The sequence below is a fragment of the Pristis pectinata genome, chromosome 3, assembly GCF_009764475.1.
Source record: "Pristis pectinata isolate sPriPec2 chromosome 3, sPriPec2.1.pri, whole genome shotgun sequence".
Lineage (NCBI taxonomy): Eukaryota > Metazoa > Chordata > Chondrichthyes > Rhinopristiformes > Pristidae > Pristis > Pristis pectinata.
In genome coordinates this window covers 42,699,034-42,716,380 of record NC_067407.1, presented here as the reverse complement: position 1 = coordinate 42,716,380, position 17,347 = coordinate 42,699,034, and the positions used below count along the sequence as shown (strand labels likewise).

Here is a 17,347-nt window from a genome sequence, read left to right as displayed (position 1 = left end):
ATGGGTCTTGATAATAACAGGTTTTATTACCTTTACATAGTGAACAAGTGTGTTAGTAAAAAAACGGCACAGCTTCATTGTCTTCTGGAAGAGTTTGCAATCGGTACTGTTAACACTTCCCTAGAAAAAAATGCAAATGCTCAATAAAACATAAACCTCAATCCTTTCAGATCAACTTAAGGTCAAGAGTTAAAGCTATTTATTGCAACCTTAAGAACAGTGACTCAAGTTAAAGAATATCTCAATAGCAATTTACCAATACAACATACTTTAAGTAATCTCTTGGAATGTAAAGATCTTAGGAACAAATTAGGAGTGCTGAATAAAACAATGTAATAATCTCAAAACAGTGAGCATTCAGGGAGCATGAGATACACAAGACAAATTGTCCAAAGTTAGGAGGTTCAATAAATCCAGACACTGCAGATCATCTAGGTAGCATAGTTTCAGATTGCTATATAACAGCAATGGTAAAAGAAGTTTTCTACCACTTTTTAACCAATGGTAAAAAGAAAAAAAAAACAATAGGAAGGAGGAAGAACGAAAGATTTCCAAGGCTGATTATTAAGCACACCTGCTAGGAAGAGTGCATACAGAGATAACACTGGCTTTGTGCAAGGCTGTCCAACAGTGAATGATTTTTAATTTGTAGTTTTCCTCAATAGATATTGGTACATTTGAACATAATTTTGGAAAATACGAAGATAGCACTTCCTAAATCATCATAAATGACTTGTCATTAAAGATATGTGCTGATGCTGCTAATGATGACAATGATGCTCTGCAAAATGTCAGCTTTATATTAAAAAAAGATGGAATTAATAATTACCACTACTGCAGACTGGTTCATTTGTTCAGCTAAATGCAAGCATGAATTGAACGAATAGAGAATGTCTTCACAAAGACCAGCAACAAGTCCATCGTGCGGCAGCTTACTCTCAAGCAATGCCCGGTGCTTCACACTTATTCTAAAACAGAATGTCAAACTATTACAAACAAAATCTGATTTATAACTATGCTCTAAAACCATTTTTCTCCAATAATCAACTGAGTGAAAGAGTTTCTAAAATTTTCATGAAAGGCTGCTACACTTTTATTTCTAAAGAGTTCCCTAGTGGAATAGTTGTGCTGCCTTTCACTATATAATCCTAATGGTCCTGTTACTGACACACCTTTTTCCTCCCCCATCACCAATTGTCAAAAATGGCTAATATTTAAATACACAAGAATCAGTACATTCACTTCTGGAAACAGAGCTTGAATTGGATGGCAAAAGAATTACTTTCATAAAATAACCTAAAATACTAACTTTAATTTCCTGGAAGAACAGAAAATTAGGAGCAGGCAAAGAAAATAATTTACCAATATAATCTGTACTTACTTAATAAGGAACTTCCACGTGTTAGCATGTAGAGCATGGTCCATCTTAGAAATGATTGAACAAATTTCCAAAACACTGTGAACCACTTGAAATTGGAAGAATTTTGAAATAAGTAGTTACAGAATAAATTATAGAAAACTTACAGAAATAACAGACATTGAACTCAAAAACAGAATATTCTGAACAGACCTGTCACCATAGATGCAATATCTTCAGTAGTGCTGGTTGCCGATTCCAGAACTATACGATCCAGCAATTCCATGAACTGTTTTTGAAGGGAATATGCTTCCTTAAATAAAGACTGCAATATGTCTGCAACCAAGTGCAAGCGACCACTGTACAAGGTCTCACTCTCCTAAATACAGGTAAAAGAATATTATCATCAACAAAGCGAAGCATCTCTGGGCAAGTAGGTAGCTTATCAACTTAATGGCATTTTATTAGTATGAATTCGTGATGCTCGGTAGAAACTCAGCTTTGACTACAGTCTGGATTGTTCTGAAGTCCGTTTTTACATACCTGAACAAATCACATTGAACAGCAATATTAATACTCCAGCTTATACAAAGAAACTTTACCTCCCTTCTACTTCTTCTGCAAAATAATTATGCTGATCAAAGAATGGAATGAAACTAAGAATAATGTGGAGAGGAATGTTCCTTTGAGGAACAAGTGATATAGGCAGTTTTTGAAGAGCAAGATCTATTTGTATTGTTCCAAATGTGTTTCATTGCCTCCTCAGGTCAGAGGCAATCAGGATGAATAATAACATCAGTGAGGTTTATATTCCATGAACAAATACATTAAAAACATGTGCAAGCCTTTCTTTAGAGTTATTGTCTCAATAGAGATGGCTGAGTTTTGCCATTATTTTCTAATATTACATAGATCTTCAGCATCTGCAATACTGTACTTTCTGTAAAACAAAATCCCTCCCCTCCCATTACCCCCCCCCCACCCCGAGGAAGGAAAGAAAAAAGAAACACAATAGGGATATTACTGCTGTCATCTCAAGAACCCCAAAGATTGCCTTCTTAAATAAGGAAAGGGACATGACTGTAAGAGAAACATAAAAAGTTAATACAGGGAAGTTTTTCATCCATCTCACCTTGCAGTGACAAAAGGTATTCTTGAGGATATGAAAAACAGCCAAGGATAGTGAATGGACGTTTTCCAAAGCTAGAGCTTCCTCAAACTTACACACATGCTGGACAAGGTTCATCAGAATCTCCAAAATCTGGATCTGGGACTGCATAAAAAGCAACAGAAATTATATGAACAAGTTTGCAGAAGATAATGTACACATGCTGATTGATCACATAATTTTCTAAACAAAACCTAGTTTCAAGTAACAGTCAGAGCATATCCAGAGTAGGCATAATGTTAATTAGTTAGAGTGCAATCCTGATTTGATGCCAGCACTAAATTGATGCTCAACACTCCAGCTAATGTCCTATATTACAATTACACAGCTCAATATATCTTTAACAGCAGGGAGGAAGCCCCAGCAACTCCCTTCTCTTTGTTGCCCCAAACGTCCAAACTATTTAAAGGGATCATTAACTAAAGATGAGCTCAGGTACAAAACCAAAATCTAACCTGACCAGTGAGAACCTGAACCAAGCCAAGTACTTGTAATCTTTTTCTTCAACTGACTAACATCATTGTCAATGTAATCTCTAACATGCTATTGATCTGAGTGAGAATGAAACACCAAGTGCTGATCAAGAAGAGGATGCAAGCGGTAATATTAAGCAAGTCTTCTTGACCTGGATAAAACTGGCATGGCCTGAATGTTTTGTCAGAATATAGACACAATACATCATCAAATCTTGTTGGATGTGCGGTTGGATTACCAGCTTGATCATCAGGTATATTCAAGTTAGTTGCCGATTTACTTTGACTGGCTGTTGCTATAATTGTACAAGTATTTAGTCATTTTGTTATGAAAAACAGAGTTCTTCTAAAATCTACAGAGAATGATATACCAGGCATTGAAGAACTTTTTCTTGACTTCAAGCTTTTGTACAAACCAGTTGTTCCTGTTTCCCTGCAGCATGATTGGGAGAATAAGCAGAAAATATACTGAGCAGGAAAAGCTGCTGGAGCAGGGAGGAGAAAATAAAGACATTTCAACAGGACACCCTATCCATCCAGGGTATTCAGTAAGCAATTTTCCCATCTGATCCTCAACAGGGTAATGTGTGTGAAATATTTGTGCTTGTATAAGATCATGCATAGTGAAAACTGCCACCTGCTCCAGACACAATTCCAAACACAGTGCAATACTAGAACCATTTTGTCAATTGACAGATGCACAGATTAGTCAACAGATTAGCCCACGACCAATTCTATTTCAGTGGCATGAAGTTGATTTCATTCTTTCTACTCAGAAAGCAATAGGTAGAACAAACAACTATCGTCATAAGGATTACAGGCTTCTTCACAGTGCAGGAAATTCCACTGATAGTGTGCATATTGCTTTTGGAGCATGTCAATAAGAGATGTGCCACAATTGGATAAGATTTCATTCCCTCAGCAAACAGCTGATGTGTGGCCACACAACAGATCACATAGTTCCATACCCAGCATCTTGATAAGAGTTGGAATGTCTCCAATCAAATGACCATACAATCTTCATCAGAGCTAACAAAACAATCCAAAGGACAGTTCCTGAACAACCAAGGAAATGCATCGAGATCATGGCTCTCAACATTGGTGTGCAATGTGCATACAATGAGTACCATGACATCAAATGGAACCCTCCAGAAGAGCCTTGTAGTACTCAACAGAGCAGGCCTCATATATTGCTTATACTGCACAACCATGCTATCATGAAGGCTCAACCCCTGCTACTGGCAGAATGGCAAGCAGTAGCCAAAAAATAATTAATATTTCACATCAGCTTACTGTGGCTAACAAATATAATTACAGGAACCAATAATTTCATTTTCATATTTTTGAAATGTTATTTGAATTGAGTTATTTCTGAAAGGATTTTTGAAATAAATGTTCTGAGAGGCCAACTTTATTAAAACTTAATAAAGTTGTTTCAAGCTGTACAGAACAATTGATTCCACTCTTGGCTCTGTTTTAGCCGATCTCTATGGTGATTAGGCACAGGAGATAATATGTACAAGAAGTCTGGGATTCACAGAAAATAGGTGGCCTTGGTTTTTCTTTTCTTACACTATGCTTGTCCAAATATCCAAATGTCCTCCACTTTACATATTATGCACAATTCAATCTGCGGTTTAAGTTATCTCCTGCAATTCCACTGCTCCGCCTAATTTGATAACATCTAAAACATTGACCCTTTTTGCACTGCATTTCTGAATTCAGGACATTTATGTAATTAGAGAGTAACAGATGCAGTATCAAAATTTGAGGCACCTCACTCAATTTGTCCTTAAAGAATTCACAAATCACTAGCCAAAATTTGAGAAATAGAATAAAGTTCACTCACAGAATTTATGTGAAAAAATGTAAATAAATAAACACAAAATGTATTTTTTTCAATTAGTTTTCTTTGATGCAGGTGACTTGCGATATGGACCATTTTCTAAGAACACAACTCCCCATAACGTGGGGATCACCCGTACTTGTTTTCTGCCTTTCTTTTCTTTATCTTAACCCACTCCAACTTTTTAATTTTAGTCCCAAATGTTTTGAATTTAACTGACAAAACTAAGTGTGATACTTTTTGAAACGCTCCTGAATGTCTAGGTTCAAAACAGGGCAGGGTTTACCACATGTTATTAGCTGTCAGTTTCTCCAAAACTGAGATGAATCACTCCTTCCAAATCCACACTGACTGCTATTAACGAAAAATTCATTCCATAGATAATCCTCAAGTTTATTCCTGATCATAAATCCATTAGTTTACAAGAAGTTGAAAATGAAACAAATGCCCTGAGGTGAACTCAACCAGTCAGTAGTTGATGTGTAGTGACAAAGCCACTCCCATCTTGAGTATTACTTTCAATTATCAGAAGATTAATAATACAAAAAGAACAATTTATACTCTAAAAGATCATACCTGTATAGTGTTCCTCAGTGCTGCCTGCAGGCCTGTGTTCTGACTGGACAACCCTCCTGTATGTTGCGATAACTCATTTGCAAGCTCGTCAAATAATGTCATTACCTAGTACAAAGAAAACCATTCTGAATTTTCAACTGGGAAATGATTTATGGTTAGTGAAAGCAAAAGAATCACTAAAACATCAAAAACTATGAAAGAATGACACTAGCACCCTGCTCAGAGTGCTGATTCATTACAACACTTGGTCCTCCAGTCCAAACACTCACGGATGTGTAACCTGCTGTACTTCAGAAAAAAGACATCCACTTGGGTTTGCACTGTTAGTGCCAAGAATCTGGCACAAACCCCTATCCTCCACATTAGCACACCAAGAAACCGGGAGTTGAAAAACTGGCGCAATCCGTCTCTCTTCCTGTTGCTGCATGGTACGACGCCAGGAATCTGGTGCAAATCCCTGCCCTCCTCTGGTACTCCCTCAGCAATGAATTGCACATGGCTCAGTGTGGAGACACTGCCTGCGAAGGATGGTGTTGGTGGGCTGGGGCCAGTGATGAAGCTACTCAGCATTAAGTTAAGAGTCTCAGGCTGGTCAGGTCAACTACCTGGGGAAGTAACAGAATGTGCATGCAGGATATATGGGAAGAGGCAAGTTCCAAAGTCTTCAGCATAAACTAGAAGTATTTATTTGGACAAAATAAGGGTGGATATAATTAGTGATTGGCATGAGGGTTCGCTGACACCTAAGATAAAAATTGTAAATAGAAACAATTCAGAATAGAGAAACAGTTAAGAAAGAAAGAGGGATAAAAAATAAAGACTGAAATATCCTTGAGACATAACCACTGAAGAGTTCCGCAGCCTTACTGCTGAGCCTTTCATCAAAAGCAGTGACTGTAATAGGTATGTGACCTATTTAACTCGTGGCCTATAACTGCTTGCATTAGTGCAATTTTGCCATTAAACTGTAGAGTAGCCTTTGAATCAATGAGGTACGCTGTTAACATAACGATCTTGTCAATGGAATCTGAATTAAGCATAAATCTTACAAGATTATACCATTATTCTTTAAATGTAATGCACAATATATTAAAGGAAATTAAAACATTTGTCTGACCTCTTCAAAAGCTATCCAATAAGTAGGCCAGCCACATGGAGAGAAAGGTCCATGGTTTGACCCCTACTCCGTGCAATCCAGTTCAATTCAGCCTGATACATGGCAAGAGAGTAGGAGTCACTATGATTAGCCTGTATCTGGGGTCCCTCTCCTAATCGCTAGCCAGCAACCCAGCTAAAAAGGATAGGCATGGAAGTTTGATGAAAATAGGATCAAACTTAATTATAATTGCCCTACCGTGGAAAATTTTGTCAAATCAGATTAATGGACGGCTTCTTGATACACATAGAATAGTATTATAGTAGGATGATTAAGAAAACTCAAAGAAAATTGCACAGTTTTGCGTATTTTACAAGTGAATATGATAAATAAAAATACATGGAAACTTGAAAATTTACATACCTTGGGCAATACTTGAGAAGAAAAGGTCTGTTCTATCTCAGAAAGCCGGATGTGGGGCAAGAACTTCTCTGTGAGAACCTTCAGTGTTCCTTTAAAGAATATCAAGTGATTTAAAGCCACATGTTCTTAGTTTGCAAATACTGTGGTCTGCTTTCCTTCACAAATACATTTTTCTCCACTTTTCTAAATTTTGTTCCAACATCTATTTGCAATAACACATCTTCTCAACCAAATTAAAGAGTACCAAATGTAACACGAAAAACCTAACCAGGAAATAGGTTAGAAGATTTAATTCAATGTCAAAATTATATAACAAAAACAATGTAGTGGAAGGATAAGATTAAGAGACAAAGGATAATGAGAAGGAAGAAAACTGGATTAAGAGAGAGATTAACCAACAAGTAAAAATAATTCCCAACAAGATTTTAAGTCTGAAAGAACAAGTCTCAACTCCTGCAAAAGTAAAATTTCAACTGTCAGGAGTTGTTTAGTACTATATAGTTTTCTCACAGCATTAAAAATTCACTTACACTTGAATGAACAAGTCCAAATTATTTCTGGTTTATCTTGTCAGTATGTACCATAAGACCATAAGACATAGGAGCAAAATTAGGCTATTTGGCCTATCGAGTCTATTCCAACATTCAATCATGGCTGTTTTATTTTTCCCCCCTCAACCCCATTCTCCTGCCTTCTTCCCATAACCTTTGATGCCCTTACTAATCAAGAACCTATCAACCTCCACTTTAAATATATCAATGACTTGGCCTCCACAGCCATCTGTGGCAATGAATTCCACAGATTCACCACCCTCTGGCTAAAAAAATTCTTCCTCATCTCTGTTCTAAAGGGACGTCCTTTTATTCTGAGGCTGTGCCCTCTGGTCCTAGACTCTCCCACTACTGGAAAACATCCTCTCCACGTCCACTCTATCCAAGCCTTTCAATAGTCAGTAGGTTTCAATGAGATCCCCCCTTCATCCTTCTAAGCTCCAGCAAGTACAGGCCCAGTGCCATTGAACGTGCCTCATACATTAACCCTTTCATCTCCAGGATCATTCTTGTAAACCTCCTCTGGACCCTCTCCAATGCCAGCACATCCCTCCTTAGATATGGGGCCCTCTTTATTCCCACTCTTTGCCTTCTACCAATCAGCCAATTTTTTTTATACATGCTAGTACCTTTGCTGCAATACTGCGGGCTATCTTGTCTAGCAGTCTCACATGCGGCAACTTGTCAAAGGCCTTCTGAAAATCCAAGTAAACAACATCCACTGACACTCCTCTGTCTATCTTAGAACACAGAACATAGAACCTACAGCACAGTACAAGCCCTTCGACCCACAATGTTGTGCTGACATTTTATCCTGCTCTAAGATCTATCTAACCCTTCCCTCCCACATAGCCCCCTATTTTTCTATCATTCATGTGTCTATCTAAGAGTTTCTTAAATGTCCCTAATGGATCTGCCCCCACAACCTCTGCCAGCAGTGCATTCCATGCACCCACCACTCTGTGTAAAAAACTTACCCCTGACATCCCCCTTATACCTTCCTCCAATCACCTTAAAATTATGACGCCTCATATTAGCCATTGTCGCCCTGGGAAAAAGTCTCTGACTGTCCACTCCATCTATGCCTCTTATCTTCTTGTACACCTCTATCAAGTCAGCTCTCATCCTCCTTCTCTCCAAAGAGAAAAGCCCTAGCTCGCTCAACTTATCCTCATAAGACATGCTCTCCAATCCAGGCAACATCCTGGTAAATCTCTCTGCACCCTCTCCAAATCTTGCACATCCTTTCTATAATGAGGCGACCAGAACTGAACACAATACTCCAAGTGTGGTCTGACCAGAGTTCTATAGAGCTGCAACATCACCTCGCGGCTCTTGAACTCAATACCCCGACTAATGAAGGCCAACACCCCATATGCCTTCTTAACAACCCTATTGACCTGCATGGCAACCTTGAGGGATCTATGGACGTGGACCCCAAGGTCCCTCTGTTCCTCCACACTGCTAAGAGTCCTGCCATTAACCTTGTATTCTGCCTTCAAATTCGATCTCCCGAAGTGTATCACTTCACACTTACCTGGGTTGAACTCCATCTGCCGCTTCTCAGCCCAGCTCTGCATTCTATCAATATCCTGCTGTAATCTACAGCAACCTTCTACATTATCCACAACACCACCAACCTTTGTATCATCAGCAAACTTACTAACCCACCCTTCCACATCCTCATCCAAGTCATTTATAAAACTCATAAAGAGCAGGGGTCCCAGAACAGATCTCTGCAGAACACCACTCGTCACTGACCTCCAGGCAGAATACGTTCCATCTACCACCACCCTCTGTCTTCTACGGGTGAGCAAATTCTGAATCCACACAGCCAAGTTTCCCTGGATCCCATGTCTCCTGACTTTCTGAATAAGCCTTCCATGAGGAACCTTATCAAATGCCTTACTAAAATCCATGTACACCACATCCACTGCTCGACCTTCATCAATGTGCTTTGTCACATCCTCAAAGAATTCAATCAGGCTTGTGAGGCACGACCTGCCCCTCACAAAGCCATGCTGACTGTCCCTAATCAGCCTATGCTTCTCTAAATTCCCATAAGTCCTGTCTCTAGGAATCTTCTTCAGTAATTTGCCCACCAAAGAATTGCCTTCTCAAAGAACCTTGCCTCAAAGAATTCCAACAGATTTGTCAAGCAACATCTCCCCTTAAGGAAACCATGCTGACTTTGGCCTATTTTATCATGTGCTGAAACCTCATCCTTAATAATGGACTCTAAAATCTTATCAACTACTGAAGTCAGGCTAACCAGCCTATAATGTCCTGTTTTTTGCCTCCCTCCCTTCTTAAAGAGTGGAGTGGCATTTGCGATTTTCCAGTCCTCTGGAACCATTCCTGACTCTAGTGATTCTTGAAAGATCACTACTAATGCCTCCACAATCTCTTCAGCTACCTCTTTCAGTACCAAATGTTCCCACCTTCACTTTTTTTTTTAAATGTCACATCTACGGAGGAGGTACTGATGTAGAAAGATTGAGGAGCAAGACAACTTAAGACAACAACTTTCTGATGTTAATACTGCACATATATAGATCCGATAAGTTACTGATCAACTTGCTCTGTAATATGTAGGGAGTTGTTACTGCTACTACAAAAATCCAGGCCATTAAGGTAGAACATATGCTTTTCAAAACATCTTGAGTATGTTGTTATATTGCTTCCCAGATAAAACCTATTTTAAAACAAATATTCCATGCAATAAAGCTAAAACATATTTTAATATTCTCTTACAAGTGGTAACTTTTCTTTTAAAGTGAAAGGGTGTCTTTTTGCAACTTTGGATGCATCTGACTCTTATGGAATCAAGTGACCACCAATCTTAAAACCAGGAACTCAAGTTTTCATGAGCACACCATCATTATAAAGAGTTCTGAGGATCAGCATACTTTTGCAAATTGTGTATCAGGTTCTAGATAATTTCACTGCTTGTTCTGTTACTTTCAAGTCTCCAAATCTCCCAACCACCAACAACCATTGTTTTCCCCTACCTTATCCACCAATTCTATGAACAAACAGAGTACCAATCCATACAGAACTCATTCACAAACCATGTGCATGACACTGATGAAATTTTCATTCATTTGCCTAGAATAGGCAAATTTGCAAAAATCTGAAAAAAAGTTAATACAGCCTCGTGGGATAGAGAAAAAGTAGTGAAAGTAGTTAGAGGTGTATAATGCTTCAGTGCAAAATAATAATCAATTATTGCTTCATTTCTAGGCTCCTTGTGGATAATTTGTGTGCTTTAGTGAAGAAACAAAGACTGCCAATGTGTTTAGCCATTACTTACGTAATTGCTTGCTACCACTCTCGCTACATTGGTATATACAGTAAATATTGTTAAAGAGAATTACTATTGAACTTAAATCAATGAAAACTGAGAACTTATAACAAACTACATCATTTAAAAATATTCAGTGATATTCAGTAAGATAGGGATTATCTTTACTCTGCAGAATAATCATCTAAACGGCCTCTAATACATTCATTACTGCATCTTAACCAGCCTACATAAAGGGTATTTATCCAATCGACTTGCAACTGAATGGAGCTCAACTCCAGTGCTGTCAAGATGGAATTAAAATGTTCAGAAAATTATTCTGGACAGCAAATTCCTAAAAATGTTTTTTGTTTTTTTACAATCAAAGTCAAAATGTACAAAACTCAGATAGCTGAGGCACTCCCACTCCAAGAACAACTGGATACAAACATAGTTGTAGAAGGAAGACAAGCAGATAGGCTAAATGTACACCTAGAAATTGGACTTGTAGACTTTCACCTTGAGCAGGTCCAGCAACATCACCAACCTCATTCCTACAGCAATTTCCTCCACCCTAGCCATCACCATCAGCATGATCCGATCACTTAGCCACCCATCCCACGTTGCACCAGAAGTTTGCGGGCGTAACAAGTAAGTCAATCTAGTCTTGAGCTTCCAACCTCACATCATCTTCATTATAAAGACTATCAATTTCTACTTCCAAAACATCACTTGATCCCACTCCTTCCTCAGATCTGCTACTGAAAACCTCACACCATTTTCCACTTACACACTCCTTGCCAGCTTTTAAACCGTAGAATCTGGAAGCATGAACTCATCTGACACGTTTGGCTGTATACTATCTTGTCCATTCACCCATCACTCCATTCTTACTGACCTACTTCATCTTCCATCCTACAAAGCATCAACCTTTAAATTCTCATTCTCTTGTTTAAAATTATATCACTGCTACTTGTTACTGTGCAAATTTATACCACAAAATCCTTCTAGCAAGCCAGATTTCTGGTCGAGATTTTGATAAAATAATCCTTAAACATGTAATTCATTACCCAACGTATTGTTTTAATTGAACATTGTCAGATATAACTGTCTTGCTGTACCAGCTTTGCTGACATGTTTGCTGTTATCTTTATCAGCTTTGTAACACCAAATCCAAATTATGAAATTTCAAGTGAAACCGTGAAAGGATATGATAAGTTCAGGCAGAATTGGGTTCAGGTTTTTCCTGCACATCTCCTCGTTCCACTGGCAAACTTCTTCTATTAAAGAATTCTGGGGCATTCTAAAAAATCCTCACTTTGAAAACTCTCCAGTTTCTTTCTAAAAGGTAAAAAAAAAGTATTTGGATTCCTCGGCGGAAGCTCAGAATTTAAGCCGGCAAACACCTGACATTTCGACCAGAGTTTGATGTCCACAGGGCCTGCTCCTGGAGCCAACAGGACCCGACAATTACACCACAGGCTTCCTCCACTGTGGGAACGGGCTACCCTGCCATCAAATTCAACATGATCTCTATGCTTTTTTGATAACTGCTCGTTCAGATAATCCTCTTCGCTATGGAGGTGTAACTGCCTGGTCCATCCCTACAATCCAACCAACCCTCCGCAGCCGCGCTTCCCTCTCCAGCAGTCAAACACTTCCATCCCAGAAGCCTTTGTGACATGACAGCGCCGAAAGAAACCTACTGCGCATGTGCATACGGATAACCCTTCGTCCGTAGTGCGCATGTGCGTAAATTGAAGGCCGCCTTCTGCGGCTTGTGCATGTGCAAAGTCACCCCCTTGAAATCTCCCCGGTTATTACCCGCTCTTTACCGATGCGGCAGTGACGGGAACTGACCCGGGGGGGGCACAAAGAACAGGACAGTTATGCTTGCTGGAAAAAGTTCGGCCTAGACACCTAGGGTAAAGGACAGTCTGTGAGTTGCTTCATGGACTCTGACTTGGGGAAAGTATTGGGCTCTCCGGCACTTCTCACGCCGAACTCGGAGGTTGCAAGAGAAAGGAAGTTATGGTCGCGCAGGACGCAGTAACTAACTGTGGCGGTAGTTTAGGGTCGGTAAAGTGTCTCTGTTTAATTCCATTTTAATTGGGTATTGTACGACAGGCCGAATAGCCTCTGTAAATTTCAATATGAAAAGAAGAAATCTCTGTAATGATGCTGGGTTTTGCTCGGTTGATAGTACTTTCCTTTACGTCTTGGGAACTCAGTTTCTGAAGTTGACTTTAAAGCAGGTAAAATAATCTGACAATTCGATGGCACATGAATGAGAGGAAAATGGAGGGATTAGCTATGTCGGCACAACGTTGTGGGCCGAAGGGCCTGTTCTGTGCTGTACTGTTCTATGTTCACTTGGAGTAATATTCTGTCACCCAGCCCTTGGTAAACCAACGTCCCATTTATAATGTAGGGTAGATATCTGAAGAACCCTGTAATTGTCTGTGGTGTCCTGATTGGCGTAATCTCAATCATCACTAAAATAGATTATCTTGTCACTTTATTTCCTTTGTCTGAAATCTTCCTGTGTTTTTGTTATTGGTTTAGTTTCTACGTTATTAGACTTTTATATTATCATTAAAGTTCTAAATTGCCTGTGAAACAATTTGGGTACTATGGTTGTGAAAGGCACCCAAGAAAATGTAAGTCCCTTCAGTTTTATCGAAATATACTTCTAATGAATGTGCCTGCAGATTAAATAACAATTTGAGAACAGTAAAAGATATTCAGATGCTCCTATGGATATAGGTACACATGAATTAGGAGCTGGAATAGGACAATTGGCCTCTTGAGCTTTCACCTTTTTTCATAAAATCATGGCTGATTTGACTGTAACTTCAACTCTGCATTCTGGCCTATTCCTGATGACCTTTCACCTATTATCTCTCTACTTTTACCTTAAGAATATTCAAAATCTGAGGAAGAGAGTTCCAAAGACCAATGAACCTTTGTGAGAAATTTTGCCTCATCTGAATCCTAAATGACTCCTTAATTTTAAATTGTGATTCCCTAGTTCAAGGTTGGCTCACAAGAGGAAACATTGTCTCCACATTGACACTGTCAAGAGCCCTTGAGCTCTTGTACATTTCAAACAAATCCCCTCTTACTTTTCTAAGCTCCTGCAAATACAAACCTGGCTTGTCTAACTGTTCCTCATAAGGCAATTCCAGGTATCAATCAATTAAACCTTCTCTGAACTGCTTCCAGTACATTTACATCCTTCCTTAAATAAGGAGACCAACACTGCACTTGGATGTATTCTCATCAGTGCCCTATACGACTTGAACATCACCCCTCCCACACATTTGCATTACTGTAATTTCCTTTGCAATAAACAATAACATGACGTTAGCTTTCCTAATTACTTGCTGTACTTGCATTCTAGCCTTTTGTCAATAAGGCATGGTTCCTTAGTTTGAAGAATACAACATTCTATGTAGTTGACTCAATTCCCTCATATACATTTGGGATGGACAATAAATGCTGGCACTACTAGTGATGGCCATATCCTGTGAATGAATAAATTAAAACAAGATATTCAAAATTAAAAAGCTGACAGTAAAATAGTACTTAGTGCGTATTGGCGGGTTAGAAACATGTCACTTTAGCTACATAAGATATTTGTGATATTTCCAGAGAAAACAAGAATCTATGGTATCCATAGCTGTAAACGCTGTACAGTGTAGTTGGAAACCTACAGTCAAGTTCGATCAGATGCATTTATTTCACACTGAAACATTGAAAATGAGAGTAGACCACCTTGACCCATGAACATATTCTATCATTCCAATGTGATTTCACTGTATTATGTACCTTATATCCCGTGACATTTTTGGTTAATAAATGTCGTGTAAGATCAACAACTGGCTGAACATCAAATTGCATTTGTGGAATAAAATTCCAAACTTTAAACCTTTTCTAACTTCACTCCTAAAAAGTCTATATTTAATTTTTAGACTATGCCACCTGGTCCCAGATGCCCTGACCTTAGAAGGAACTTTTTCTTTTTGAACCAGAGTTCTCAATTTCTCTAATTTCAATTAAATCATCCCATTACCTGCTAAATTTAAGGGAATACAACTGTAGTTTATGAAATCTCTTTAAGTATAACATTGGGGTCTAGGTATCATAATGTACCTTGCACTTGAAAAGGCCAATATTACACTTAGTTGCTAGTGTGCCAGGTGTCATATAAACAATAAAATTTCTGCTCATGTATATTCATAGTTAATTCTTGGAGTCAAATGATCAGTCGTTGTTTATAAAGATAAAAGTAACCTAGCCAAGAGAAAATTATGCCAGTAGAAGTTTACTTTAAGATTTCTTTTGTTGTCGGGTTTGTGTTTCAGATGAAGCTAATCGTCGAGTGTAAATAAATAAAATTGCTTTTGATTCCAAGCAATCAGAATGCTTATTTTGTGTCATACTGGTGGGGAAGAGAATTTGTATGTGTTGCCACACATTTACTGCAACTGATGTACAGAATAAAGACTCTGTTAATATCCATGAGTCATGTCATTTAATTAAGTGGACTTTCAATTGGAGGTAAGTGTGCCATCTACAGTTACAACAAATGCTACTCCGTAGTTTAAAACACGCTAAAATATGACTTGTTGAGGTTGGTAACATCATAATGGAAAGCTGACTTAAGTTATTAGTGCATTGTGTCTGAATTGCCTCATGAATCCAATGTGGGAAACTGAAGACTCTTCTGCAGATGGGGCAGTAAGTAGTTTATGATATGCTGCACTCCTGCCAGCTACACAAGCTTCAGTGCTCAATACTATCCCAAGAACTCCATCTCCACGTCTAGCGGTCATGAGCCAGAGTGTGCAGTTTTGATCTCCTTATCTAAGGATATTCCTGCCATACAGGGAGCAAAGCAAAGGTTCACCGGATTGCTTCCAGGCTGAAGGATTGCTGTACAAGGAGAGATTCAATCAACTAGGTTTATATTCATTAGACCTTAAAAGATTGAAAGAAGATCTGATTGAAACTTATTCTGACAGGGCTGGACAGATGAAATGTTTAGAGGATGTTTGCCCTGGCTTGCACATTGAGAACAAGGGGTCATAGTTTAAGGTTACAGGGCAAGAATTTAGGCCCTGTATGAAAAATTTCTTCACTCAGACGGTGTGAACCTGTGAAATGCACTATCACAGAGGGCTGTGGAAGTCAAGTCACTGAATACTTTAGTAAGAAAATTCCAGATGCAAAAGGATTCAATGGGGATGGGGGGAAGAGTAGCAATATGGTATTGAGATGGATGATCAAGCTGAAAGGGCCAAATGGCCTACTCCAGCTTCTGTGTAAATCACCCAATATTCCATAGCAATGTGTTCAAAGTATTTCATGAAATTAGAAATCATAAATGGAAACAAATGAAAGGTTATTTTAAAATATATTTTACATACATTGTGATAGTGTTATTGTTTGATTTCCACTCATTCTGATTTTTGAGACAGACTTCCTTGGGGGAACATAGTTCTGGCTGCAAACAAATCATGTTTCATATCAGAGTCTTACATTATAATTATGCCAAATAGTTTGAATTTAAAATCCTACAAACATTACATTCATCATGAGGGTCCCAACAACAAATATCTTTATAAGATGAGGTGAACAGACTTTCCTATTTATAACCTATGCCTGCCCACCTTCAAAACAACCATCATGCACTACAAACAACAGTAGTAATCCTAACTCTTCAAGCAGTAGTTTTATGAAGCAACGTTTTTGCAACACTGAATGCCTTACCAGGAAAGGAAACATGCAGCATAGGTATGTGCCAGTTTGCTCCATGAGCTTCATGGCCTAATCACCTTGGAGAATTTGACTGTTTTGTATTTTTGGCAAGAACTGTGTGAAAGGAACAACAATTTATATTATTTGTATTTATAAATTCAAGCGATTAAAGACTGCCCCCTGGCTATGCATTTTGGAATTAATTAGTGAAAATTCATGGGCTGTATGAAATTTTCAGTGTTGCACAGCTGGTGGGCAAGGTTCTGCGTGAGTCATTGCATTATTAGTATCTTCTGACCCCAAACAATGAATGCACATGGAAGGAACCACAAAGTAAATATTAAAATGACGAGCAGATGCCAGCCCTATACGACCGCAGAACCCCATTCATTTCCCGAGGTCTCGCTCAACTGTGAAAGTGCATCCAGAAATCTCGGCGGGGCTTGGGTTCACTATCGCTCTGTGCCCAAGACCCGGAAAGCAGCACTGGCAAAAAAGCAACAGCTGGATTCCAGAGATCACCTCACAGGTGTCTCACTAGTAGAGCCGCCGCCGATGGGAATGTGGAGAAAATGAAATGTTATCAGTGCAAATGGGCGGTCGGCGCCGACGTTCCCGCGCAGTATCTCTCCACATGCTCCCTTCTTTCATTTTTTAATGTGTTAATTACAGTGAAGATTCGCCTGACACCTTGAAGCGGTCCTGAGGTCTCCACGTCCCGTTTTTTAAATATATTTATTTATTTATTATAAACGTTTATTTCCCGCCATCTCCGGGTCCCAGCTCCGACCCACCGACGGCGGGAACCCAC

General features: G+C 38.9%; 1 protein-coding gene across 1 annotated transcript in view; it reads right to left on the bottom strand.

Annotated features, from left to right (window-relative positions):
- Positions 1–12,436, bottom strand: part of firrm (FIGNL1 interacting regulator of recombination and mitosis) — a 46,575-nt gene extending 34,139 nt beyond the window's left edge. Inside the window, exons 1-9 of the mRNA XM_052011180.1 lie at positions 11,987–12,436; positions 10,804–10,844; positions 6,940–7,028; positions 5,421–5,525; positions 2,490–2,630; positions 1,571–1,736; positions 1,382–1,466; positions 830–968; positions 31–120 (exon numbers count right to left, since the gene is read on the bottom strand). Coding sequence (XP_051867140.1) covers positions 31–120; positions 830–968; positions 1,382–1,466; positions 1,571–1,736; positions 2,490–2,630; positions 5,421–5,525; positions 6,940–7,028; positions 10,804–10,844; positions 11,987–12,075 — 945 coding nt within the window. The 5' untranslated portion in view covers positions 12,076–12,436. The remainder of the gene's footprint in view (positions 1–30; positions 121–829; positions 969–1,381; positions 1,467–1,570; positions 1,737–2,489; positions 2,631–5,420; positions 5,526–6,939; positions 7,029–10,803; positions 10,845–11,986) is intronic.
- Between the last annotated feature and the right edge of the window lie 4,911 nt (positions 12,437–17,347).